The 12,520-nt window shown below is 39.9% G+C and overlaps 1 protein-coding gene across 1 annotated transcript in view; it reads left to right on the top strand.

Moving 5' to 3' along the window:
• The window catches only part of PRKCH (protein kinase C eta), a 212,454-nt gene that overhangs the window by 62,067 nt on the left and 137,867 nt on the right, over positions 1-12,520 (top strand). The window contains exon 2 of the mRNA XM_014868498.3: positions 237-300. Coding sequence (XP_014723984.3) covers positions 237-300 — 64 coding nt within the window. The remainder of the gene's footprint in view (positions 1-236; positions 301-12,520) is intronic.

A 12,520-nucleotide genomic window follows, 5' to 3' on the forward strand; every position in this document is an offset into this window, starting at 1 on the left:
AGAGGATAAAAGTCAAGAGAAGGGAAACATTGAAAGAACTGTTTCTTTTAGATTTGCATTTTCAAGCTTTACACTTCCTTGTGCTTTCCCTCGATTCTTGCCCCTCTGCTGTTGAATGAGACTTAGATCTGATTAAGACTGTGATTTGCACATTTAGGCCTCTCTGTGAAGAATTACTTGAGGCCCACAAAAAGTACTTTAAGATTAGAATGTAACTTTTTTTTTTTTCTTTCTAGGTGGATCTGGAGCCAGAAGGGAAAGTATTTGTGGTAATAACCCTAACAGGGAGTTTCACTGAAGGTAAGAGCGAGTTTTGATTGTTTTCCCGTGTATGTGAAATCTTGGTTCATACTAAGTAGGAATTTCTATCATGGAAATTATAAAAAGAGCATTTTGTATAACACACTTTAAAAAATTCACTGTTCTAAGTTAGGCTGGCTGATTTTTGTTGCCTAATAGTTATTGGTTTGGGTGGCCAGATTAAATATATTTGCTAAATCTGGCAGTCTCGTGTTTTGTTTAACATACTCACTGAATTTTTTTTTTTATTCATCATCATCTTAACTGAATTGATTCTTGCCTCTCTTGGTTCAAGTCTATTAAACTGTACTTTAGATTTGTGTTTTGGGGCCAGTCTTTTAGTTTGCCCTTGAATGTGTTAAGAATAGAAGGATCACGTTCTCTTCCTTATAATCTTAATTTCATTCTGTTCTTTAAGAGATTCTGTTCCATTTCTCTGGTACCACCCCCACTTCTAGCTCCTGATTTTTTTTTAATTGAGGTAAAGTTTATATACAGTGAAAAGAACAGATCAGAAGTGAAGAATTTGAGTTTGACAAATGCGTACAACTGTGTAACCAGCACCCAATCCAAGATAAGAACATTTCCACCACTCTGAATATTCCCCTGTGTCCTTTTCCAGTGAATTCCCTGCTGCCAGGGCAATAAATATAGTACTTTGCTTTGTTTTTTCACCGTAGGTTAGTTTGGCCTATTCTGGAAGTTCATGTAAATGGAATTATGTAGTACGTTCTCTTTGTGTCTGATTTCTTTCGCCCAGCATGATTTCTGTGAGATTCATTCATGACATTGGATGTATCAGTATCTTATTCCTTTTTATTGCTGAATATTCCATTATATAAATGTAGCATAATTTGTTTACCCATTCTCCTCTTGGTGGACATTTGGAGTTTTCCCTGTTTTGGGGTGTCATGACTGCTTCTTTTTTTTTTTTAAAGATTTTATTTTTTCCTTTTTCTCCCCAAAGCCCCCCGGTACATAGTTGTGTATTCTTCGTTGTGGGTCCTTCTAGTTGTGGCATGTGGGACGCTGCCTCAGCGTGGTTTGATGAGCAGTGCCATGTCCGCGCCCAGGATTCGAACCAACGAAACACTGGGCCGCCCGCAGCGGAGCGCGCGAACTTAACCACTCGGCCACGGGGCCAGCCCCTCATGACTGCTTCTATAAACATTCTTGTACATAGACTTTTATGGACACGTACTTTCATTTTCCTTGTGTAAACACCCAGCAGCGGAATTGCTGGGTAATAGAGTGGGTATATATTTAGCTTTATAAGAAACTCTCAAATGTTTTTCCAAAGTGGTTGTATTATATACTCCCACCAGCAATGTATGAGAGTTACTCCATGCAGTTACTTCGTGTCGTCACCAACACTTGGTATGGTCATTCTCTTTAATTTTAGATATTCTAGTGGGTATAAAATAGTATCTTGTGGTTTTAATTTGTATTTCCCTGATGATGAATACATTTTCATGTGCTTATTGGTCTTTTTTTTTTTCCAAGTGCCAGTTCAAGTCTTTTGCCCTGTTTTCTGAAATTGGTTTGTCTTTTTATTACTGATTGTTAGGAATTCTTTATGTTTTCTGGATATGAATCCTTTGTGAGAAATATGTATTATGAATACTTTCTCCAGTCTGTGGCTTGACTTTATTTTCTTCATGGTGTCTTTGAGCAGAAGTTTTTAATTTCTTTGAGGTCTAACTTATCAATCTCTGCTTTCATAGTTTACATATTTTGTGTAAAAACATTTTTCTCTAAGAAATCTGTCTATTATAGTGTCACAAAGATATTTTCCTGTTTTCTTTTAGAAGCTTATAATTTTAGCTTTTATGTTTATGTCTATACTCCTTAAATTAATATTTATGTTAGATGTGATGGAGGGGTTGAGATTTCTTTTCTGTATATAGTAATCTAGTTGTTCTAGCACTGTTTATTGCAAAGACTTTCTTTTTCCCATTGGATCACCTTGGAACCTTTGTCAAAAATCAGTTGACCCCATACGTGGGTCTCTTTTTGGATTGTCTATTCTGTTCTGTCGATCTGTTTGTCTACCTTTAGGCCAGTTCCACAGGGTCTTCATTATTGCTGCTTTGTAGTAACTCTTAAGGTTAAGTACTGTGAGCCTTCCAACTTTGTTCTTTTTGTTTGTTTGTTTAAAGTTTTATTTTAGTTATTCTCAGTATTTTAAATTTGGGTGTCAGTTCTAGAGTCATCTTATCCATTTCCGCACAAAAGTGTGCTGGATTTTGAATTGAAATTGTGTTGAATCTATAGGTCAATTTGAGGAGAACTGACGTCTTAACATTGTGAGCATCTTCACATCCATAAACATGATGTATCTCTCCGTTTACTGATGGTCTTTAATGTGTCTCCTCTATATCTGCAATATGAGCAATATCGTATAGTTTTCAATATAGAAGTCTTACACATATTTTTAAAAAATTCCTAAGTATTTTAAACTTTTTGATGCTGTTATAAATATTTAAAAAATTTTATTTTGAAATTGTTTGTTACCAGTATATAGAAATGAAATTCTTTTTGTAGATTAACTTTGTCTCCTGCAACCTTAATAAATTCACTTATACATCCTAGTAGGTTTATTTGTTTGTAGATACCTTAAGATTTTCTATGTAAACAATCATATTGTCTACTAATAAAGACAGTTTTCTTTTTCTTTTCTAATATTTATGGTTTTTATTTCCTTTTCCTGCCTTATTGTGCCTGGAGGCCTATAGGACGCACCTCCTTGCCTCATAACCAATCTTAGAAGGAAGGGATTTAGTCTTTTCCCGTAAGTGTGATGTTGGCTGAATGCATTTTGTAGATGCCCCTTATCGCAACTGAGAAGGTTCCTTTCCAGTTCTAGGTTTCTGATAGTTTTTTTTTTTTAATCAAGTGTAACTGTTGAATTTTGGCAAATGCTTTTTCTGTTGAGATTACCATATGGTTTTTCTCCTTTTTCTTTATTTTCTAGTAGGCAATTAAATTATTGGCTGATCCCCTTAAAACTGTTAAGGATTTTTTTTTTGTGTGAAGAAGATTGGCCTTGAACTAATATATATTGCCAATCTTCCTCTTTTTGTTGCTTGAGGAAGATTGTCACTGAGCAAACATCTTTGCCAGTCTTCCCCTATTTTATGTGGGATGCCACCATAGCATGGCTTGACAAGCAGTGCTAAGTCCGTGCCGGGGATCTGAATCTGTGAACCCAGCTGCTGCGGAAGCAGAGCACGAGAACTTAACCACTACACCACCAGGCTGGCCCCTGTGAAGGCCTTTCAGAGTGAGACTTCTTTACTTTTTTTTTTTTTTTTGAGGAAGATAGGCCCTGAGCTAACATCTGCGCCCATCTTCCTCTATTTTCTATGTGGGACACCTGCTACAGCATGGCTTGATCAGCAGTGTGTAGGTCTGTGCCTGGGATCCAAATCAGCGGACCCCGGGCCTCCAAAGCCAAGCATGCGAACTTGACTGCTAAGCCACCCGGCCAGCCCCTTACTTTTTTCCCCCTTACTTTTAGGGCAAATTCCACAGTCCTAGGACATAGTCTTTATTCATAAGACATAGCCAATCTGGCATTTCGATGGAACGCCCGAGATGTTGTAAATCCGTTTGCCTTTGTTGGGGACTCAAGCTTCAAACCGTCTCTCCTGCAGTGGGAAACGGCTGACAGCTCCACGCACTTTGCTCAGCACTCAGGCTCATTTTCTGGACTCGAGGAGTCTCCGTCACACGCGCTCAGCTAGGAGGACCAGGGACTGAGGAGTTTACATATTTGGCGATTCTTCTCTCTGTGGCCTCATCCTTTCCAGGATTTCTCTGTTCAGGTTCCAGTCATCTGGTAGTTCTGAATCTTGTCATTTCTTCTTCAAGCCATTGAAACTGTAGCCTTCTGTTTTGAGTTCTGGTCACTCGGCCCTGTGCAGCCTGGGAAGTAATCATGGGAAATGGCCTGTAAATGTGGATCCTGCTCAATGCAATTCTCTTCTTTCACGTGTCAAATTCCCTCTAATTTCTGCCTTTTTTTGGTTCCTCTCCAATGTTTTCAACTATTTGTTTTAAAACATATTTTCTAGGGATTTTAGTTGTTTTTGGCGAGAGGATCAGGCTTTACAAGCTACTCCACCGTCACTAAAATTCTTGTGAAGATTTTTATGCATGAGACTTACTAGTTTGTCTGTTTGATGTGGGCATTTTGCAAATTGGTGACTTCTTCTTTGAGAAATGGTTTTCTCTCCTCCCGGCCTACCATTCTTAGACATGGGGGCAAGTTGTTTCAATGTTAAGATTTTTCAAACTGTCGTCTCAATTGTTGCATCTTATCTTTATGCTCCGATAGTGAAATTAGCAGAAACCTAGGATGCTTGAACATGAAAAAACTGTTCAGATTACAGTGTGGGGTCTTCTGCCTGCTCACAGGTCTTTTTGTTTTGCTTGGTATCCTGGAATTACAGGATTTGTCTGAAAAATGAATCTGCTTATAGGTCAGTTGAGTAAAATGTAGTGTCATCATGACAGAGCACTATTGATAGAACATTCTCACAGCCCATGGAGCATGGGTACAACCATGGTATCGACCAACCGGCAGTGAGAGGAGAGACAGCGAGGAGCGGGGGAGATTCTGAATGTGCTGAACCGCTTTTCTGCATTAAGTTACGAGGGACCACGGAGGAAGGCCATGCATCTTAGACCACGTCTGATTGTGCTGTAGTCGTTACGTGACTTCTTTTCCTTAGAGTTATGCCAGCTCTTTAGGACTACATTTTATTAACGTTCCATCTTCCTTCATTGTACACTAGAAACATCAGAATACTAGCACTGGAATGCTCCTGGAGGTTCTCGTTGTATTTATTTATTAGATTTAGTGATAAGAAGAAAGGAATGTCAAATCTTATTGGCGTGAGTTTTTACCAGGTCATTGCAATTGTATTCCTTTCAGAGTTGACCCTGGGTAAATTTGTGAGGTAGGCCAAGTCCATCTTTAGTAATTCTACCTCCCCTTTAAGTTAGTCCTTCCTGCTCTCTGTTTCAAACTGTCTCTTAATGCAATAAGATGCCCAGTGATCTCTTTCTACGAACAGATGCTAACAAAGAAGATAGTGAATTCATGGACTAATTCACACTAAAGTGATAGTGATTGATATCTTAATACTCGGACCCCTTAGGTGTGTTTGCATATTTTAAAAGATGCGAAAAGGGCCGTTTTATCTGTGAGAAATAGACTTCCAATGTTGAAATTTCAGGAGCTGTGGCATCTATGTGTGGGATGCATTTTGGAACCTCAGATCTGTTCTCTCTCTCTGTGGGAGCCTTGTCTTGTCAGTTTGGCTCCTTGGATGGAGCTCAGCTTGAGCTTGCACGTGGCTGCTGCCTTCGAGTACAGCTCCCTTGTCAAATGCAGAGGATATGATGGCTGCCTCTGCAAGTGTGTTATAGGAGGAGGGAATGGAGCCACCACCCCTGCCCCCGACGCTCCTGCCACACCTGTGACAGCAGCCTGAGCCTGGCGCTGTGAGCATGTCCCTGCCTTGGCTTTGTTCCTCTCAGCCACACTGCCTTATCCCTGGCCAGAAAGTGATATGTTGGCTGATAGAACATTGGAGCTCTAGTTCCCATCTTGGGTGCTGAAGGGCTTTACATAAAGGGGCAGTATGAGGTCAGGCCTGCCCAGTGTGTCTCAGACTGTGAAAGGGGCACTGGCCTGAGATCCTGGAGGGATTGTCACAGCTCAAGAAGTGTTAGCTGAGCATCAGGGTATAGCTAATCTATCTTTCAGGATTATTTTGAAGGTCCGATGATACAATGCGTAGGGAGGTGCTTTGCAAACTGTTGAGCGCTAGATGAAGTTACACTAGTGGGGTTCTTATCCCCATGTTCCTATTGTCACAGCAGCAATATTTCCGTCGTTCCCTCAGCCCCGGCCTGGGACCCCTTGTATACTCAGCGGGCCTGTTTTATTTTGGCACTACTTTATTTTACACTAGAAACCACAAGGATTTAGTGGACAGTTACTAGCATAATGTTGGCTTGTCACACGCTGTTTTCCTTTCATGGCCTCCTGTAGGAGTTCTGCTATTAGCTCAGATTCTACGGTCCCAAAGCTGTCCTTTAAAAAGAAAAAATTGCTCCAACGGGGCTGAGGTCTGTGGTATACAGGACTGATTGTGAGGAGCTGCTGCCTGCTTCTTGTTTCATCCTGTCTCATTTTCTTATCTTTCACTCCGTAACTGAATTAGCAGCTAAGGCAAAAAGTTTTTATTAAATGTGAGACATGACTGAGAAATGACATGAGAAATACCTGCTGGGTGCAGACCTGTGATCTCATCATAGACGCTGGGCAGATAAAGATGGACAAGAGGTAGACACTTTCCTAAAAGAGCTCATAGGAGACAGGTGGATGCACCCGTGTGTGCAGTGCAGGGGCTCAGGCCCCCCTGGAATAAGTCCAAGGCACGGTGTTGGCCTGCAGGAATATGTACTCAGATCAGCCAGCAGGTTTTTAGAGAAAGCGACACAGAGGAGGTGACGGTTAAAGCAAGTTTGAATAATAAATAGAAACGTGGCAGGAGGGGAAGATAGTTCAAGGGGGGAGACAGGGTTAGAGTTAGGTGAGAGAGCAGTGACAGGTTCCAGAAACTGGAAGTAGTGGGGAGGTGCCAAAGGTCAGGGAGTGTGATAGGAGAGGTAGCCAGACACTTGGGAGGGTCTTATGTGAAGGTTTGCTGGGGACAGTCTTAGTTTGTCTGCTAAACCAGTATAACTGTCAACAGCGCCAGCTTGTGCTCTCAAAAGCGTCCTGGGTTAGATGACAAACTGCATGGTCCCACTACTTTTAGGCTAGTAGAAGTGAAGTGTGCCCGTGAAGGGTTTTAAGAAGAGAGAAACAAGATCTCTCAAGGGGCTAGGGGATACCAGGGTATTAGAGCGTAAGAGGCAACAAGGGTGTGGAGAGCCATTAAGAGACTATGAAAGTTGTCTAAGAGAGAGATTATTAGAGCCTGAGTTAAGCTGGAATCTGTGGGGGTTGGATGGAGAGGAGGGGACAGCTGTGAGGGATGTGCAGGTGGTGAAACCAACAGAAATTGTCAACTCATTGGTGTTAGAGATGAAGAAGGATGGGTTTTAGATGATGTGGAGTCATTGACCAGCGTAGAAACACAGTGAGGGAAGATGATGAAGTCAGCTTTGAACAACTGGAGTTGGAGGTGCTTATTGGAAACCCTAGTGGAGACGTCTGGAAGGAAGTGGAAGTAAGAGTCTGGAGTTTGGCAAGAGAGCTGGGCCTGAGGTATAGCTCTAGGTGTCAGTGGGAGACAGGCGCATGGATGTAGGGCCCCACTGAGAAGATTTAGAGAGAAAATCAAGGCTAACCAACAGCAGAACTCTGTGGAACACCAGCATTTAAAGACTCTGGCTCATAGATTATGATTTGTCAAGTTCAACTAAATTGTGTTGTTGGTTTACTTAGTGATCACCCATTTTGTTAATATATTACTTACTCATTCAGTAATGTTTGAGTGCTTACAGTATGTCAGGCACTGTTTCACCGCATGGTATAACATCTCCCAAATTGGCATCAAAGTGTTTGATAATGAAGTTTGAAGAAAAAAATAGAACATAAAGGCTTTGAAAAGTAATGTTGGAATTGGTGTTACCTATAGTAGCTTCAAAATTTGATGATACAGTGTGCTGTGTGCAGGTTTATGCATAATGCTGGGGTGAGAAGGACAGATGAACCTGCTCAGAAACCTACAGTGAAGGCCCTTCAGTGAACTAAGGTGGAACAAGAAAAACTCTCTGTGGAAGTCTGTCACAGAGCTGAAGGCAAAACGTTGTCAACCAGATCAGAAACCCAGCGCCATTGTTCATCTTAAGAAAGGTGTTACCACTCTTATCAGATGGAGAATTCCCCAGAGCACTGCTGCTGAAGTAGACACACTGGAAATGATTTATTATTTTGAAAAAGCTGTCTCCTATTACCCTTTATTTCATTCTGGTTAAGCCTTTCTGTAGTTAACAACTAAATCTGCAACCTAATCAAGCTGAAATTTATTACAGAGGTGAAACAGACCTGGATTTTACTGCAAATCTCTAGATGCTGTCAGCATGACAGAAGCCGGCCCTGTTTATGCTCGTCACTAAGTTGGGCTAGTTTTTACCTGGAAGAGTGGAGTAGCAAAAAAAAAGGCTGAAATAAAGGAAACTTATGAAAATGCATCAAACTAAACTCATAACTGCTGTGATTAGAGGAGAAACAACAGAAAGAAATTAAGTTAAAGTAGTGATATCCCCTCGTGAAAACAAATCAAAAAAGATGTTGCTGCGTTGTTATGCTATTAAGAAATATGATGTAAGATTTTAAGATTTGAAGAAAATGTAGTTTTGCATAAGTGCAGTTTGCCTGGACTCGTGGTACCTCAAACTTAATGATTGGCGCACAGAGGGAAAACCAGATACCATGTGCCTGCTACTGGAAGCACACCGCACCTCTGTGAGGTATCACGCCCCAAACTGAGCCCAAATCTGGGTGAGGCTTCTGGATCTAACTACCAGTTTAGAGGAAATACAGGGGACAGGGGGACATTTTAAATAACACCATAAGATGTAATGAGCAAAAGCCAGACTGTGGGAAAATTTTACAGGATAAGAGACTTAGTTTCTTCAACCAGAAATTGGAAGAAAAAACACGAGAGGAAGGAAAATCAAAATAACAAAAGAGAGACATATTGGCCAGTTTCAATATATGGATCATATTTTATCCCAATTCAAACACAAATTGTAAAACAAACAATGACTCCCAGGAGACAACTGGGGAAATGGGAACAGTGACTGGACACATGATGATATGAAGGAATGATTCATGCTATTTAGTGTGATTGTGGTATTGTGGTTGCATAAAACAAAGAGAACATCAATTAGAGATACATTTTGAAATATTTACTGATGAAATGATATGCTACTTGAGATTTACTTCAGAATAATCCAGAGGTGGGAGGAAGGGATGGGTTTCAGATAAAACCGGATGAGCCGTGAGTTGATCATAGTTGCTGGGTGGTGGTTGCTCATGGTTTTATTGCACTATTCTGTCTACTTTTGCATGTGTTTGAAATGTCTTTAATAAGAAGCTGAAATTAACATAAAATTACACATTTAAAAATATCTATTTCCTAGAAAAAAACAAGAATCTAGGTTGCCTCTGTGACATCGAAATGATGGTTTAACTTTGAGTGTATGTTACCCATCCTTATTTATAAATTAGAGCTGATTTTTGTGGTCTGTATATATCTTATCCTTAATTCACAACTTTTATATTATAAAGAGGCAAGTTAAAATTTTTAAATGATTAAAGTACTTCAGAAAGATTTTTTAAAATTCTAAATAAATACTAAGCTGTGAGTCAAAAACCGCAGGTAGGAAGAGATGAGTAAGATAATTCCCTTCAGTCCGTCCTAAAGTTCTCACTTATAATGAATGACAAGTAAATCATCTCCTACTAACAATTACATAACATTTTGCAGTTGCAAAGTTTAATTGTAAGATAGTTTTTTAAGAGAATAAAGTAAAGCAAAAGAATTAATGGTGGAAGCATCTTTACGAAGATAGTAAGACAAAAGTTCCACGTGCACATGTTTTTTTCCCAGTGTTCCCAAAGTAAACTTGAAACTATTCTATACCAGTTTTGGGTGGAAAATAACTTCTTAAAAAAGAAACAAAAATATAGCCTGATAAAGCACCTGTCATTTGTGGATTTGAAGCTTGTCTAGAAAACTTTGCTGGAACTTTGAATTGCCCGCCTCTCTCAGACTCTTGCTCTGTATGCTACTTGGAATGGAGCCACATTCCTCCCAGAGAGTGTGGAAGGTGCATTTGAATTTTGCTCTCTGCTTATTCTTTCAACTAAGGCAGTGTGTTATGGTGTAGAGTAAGATTTTGATCTTTTTCTTTTTGTACCTTTGCCTCAGTTTTTAGCTCAAATTTCCTGTGTCAAACCACAGGTTTACAAATAATTATGTCCTCTGCTAAATCATTGTGGCTACAGGCAGCAAGGCAGATGAAACGTGCTACTGCTTGAAACCTACAACCCACAGCTCCTCAACTGTCTAACATCACAGTGCACGCCATTTTTAAAGGGACAAAAATGATCTGATGGCAGCTGATTTTCAGTATTCCTTTCTCATGTTTCAAGCCCAGTTGCAGCTTGTTGATTTAATTATTAAATATTTAGCTTTTTTTAAAAAGTTTTATTCCTTGGTATATTCAGCCTGAGGAATGAGTGACCACTTCAGTTTTCCTGCTGCTCCTGTGGCTACCATTGGAAATGACTGGCAGGTTGGAGACAGGGTAGGAGAGAAAGAAGGAGGCATTAAGGGAACGGGAAAGAAGGGGAACTGGAAAAAGAAGAAATGATATTTTTAAAGAATTGGGCTAATTGTCCCAGGTCACAGTTTGCTTGCTCCCCTTCTCCATAGCAGCCAGCTCATTTATTGAACATCTTCTGAGCACCAGATACTGTGCCAGGCCTGTGAGTGAGCAAGCAGCAACAGCAGCTCTTGTTTTATTTTCTGGTGACAGGAGGAACTCTTACCCTAGTAAGCGATGACTTTTATACGTTCATACCGTCCCATATGTTATTTCATTTGCTCCCCACAACAAGCTTCTGAGGCTGATATGATGCTCAATATGTAAATGGTGAATCCGGCTCAGAGACACTGGTTTGCTATGGTCTCCTGGATAGTAAGTGCCAGAGCCCAGGCACAAGCTGAGATTCTGATGCTGAGGTGCGAGATCTTTCTAGGCCATCCAGCTAACTGGGAGGCATTTTCGTGTTTTCTCATTACCGGAAGAAAACTGGTCTCTGGGTGGTATAATCCCACCCTCCTCAGAATTTCATCATGTTTTGAAATGATGTCTTTTTGCAAGGCTTCCCATGGGTTCCTCCTCCTGAAACCTAGATTGACATTCACCTGGGAAAGCTGCCACCTTCTCAGATTTCAGGCGTGAATCAGATTGCTCTGGGAAGATTGAACTTGAGATTTGCTTAGGTTTTACCACGATCATCGGTAGGGTTCTCTGAATGCAGACCTTAACTGGAACTCAGAAGAAATTAAAAATTAAATAAATGAATTATACCCTAATCATCCTTGGCTTCCTCCTGACTACTTCTCTTCCCTTCATTGACTGTTGATGAAAACTTGTTAGTGGTGGTTTTGTTGTCAGTTTTTCATCGGGTTCTTAAAATGTGGTCCTGCAGGCCTCTGGGGTTCCAGAGACGTTTTCAGGAGGTCTATAGTCCAAAACTATTTTCCTCATAACACTAAAATGCTGTTTGCCTTTTTAAATATGTTGACATTTGCACCAGTGGTGCAAAAATAATGGTGGGTAAAACTGCTGGCATCTTAGAAGTAATCAAGGCACCAAACTCTACAGTCATCAGTGTGGCCAGTGTAATCTTCATTGCCTTAAAATTGCAGAAAAAACCATAGTTTCACTTAAGGATATCTTTGATGAAGTACTAAACATTATTATGTGATCAAGCACAACCCTTGACTATATGTCCTTATGATATTCTGTGTGACCAAATGTGAAGTATGCATAAAACACTTCTGCCGTATGCTGAGTTGCTACCGTGTCTCAAGGAAAAGCGCTGGCATGAGTGAGTTCTTAGCTGAGGGAGCTACTTTTTTCATGGAATACAATTTTTACTTGAAAGAATGACAGACGAACTATAGTTATGAAAACTTGGGAATTTGTCAGATATTTTCTTAAAAATGAATGGAGCGAGCCTGTTACTTCAAGGATAACGACTGTATTTGATGTCAGTGATAAAATTGGGTCCTCTAAGCCATATTTAGAATTTTGGAAAATTTATATCTACCATTACGAGCTTGTCAGCTTCCAATACTTAAAAAAGACTTTTCTCATGAGTTCATTGTTGGTTTAATTAACAATTGTGATCTTTTAATATTGTGTAGTAAAAGAAGTTCTGCATAACTCAGTGAACCAGTATTTTCAAAATGACCAATACAAGATGTTATAAAACCGTGTATGGGTTCCATTGAAAGTGTAAGATAAACTAATGGATTTAATATAACAGAGTATGAAAAGTTCATTGATTCTAGTTTTAGACTCCATATTGCTGCTAACTTTTAAGAAACTATCACTTGTCGAGTTTTGATGTGGTATCAAAGAAGAATATTCTTAATTGTCTAAAAAAAGCTAT

This window comes from Equus asinus, chromosome 7 (assembly GCF_041296235.1).
Source record: "Equus asinus isolate D_3611 breed Donkey chromosome 7, EquAss-T2T_v2, whole genome shotgun sequence".
NCBI lineage: Eukaryota > Metazoa > Chordata > Mammalia > Perissodactyla > Equidae > Equus > Equus asinus.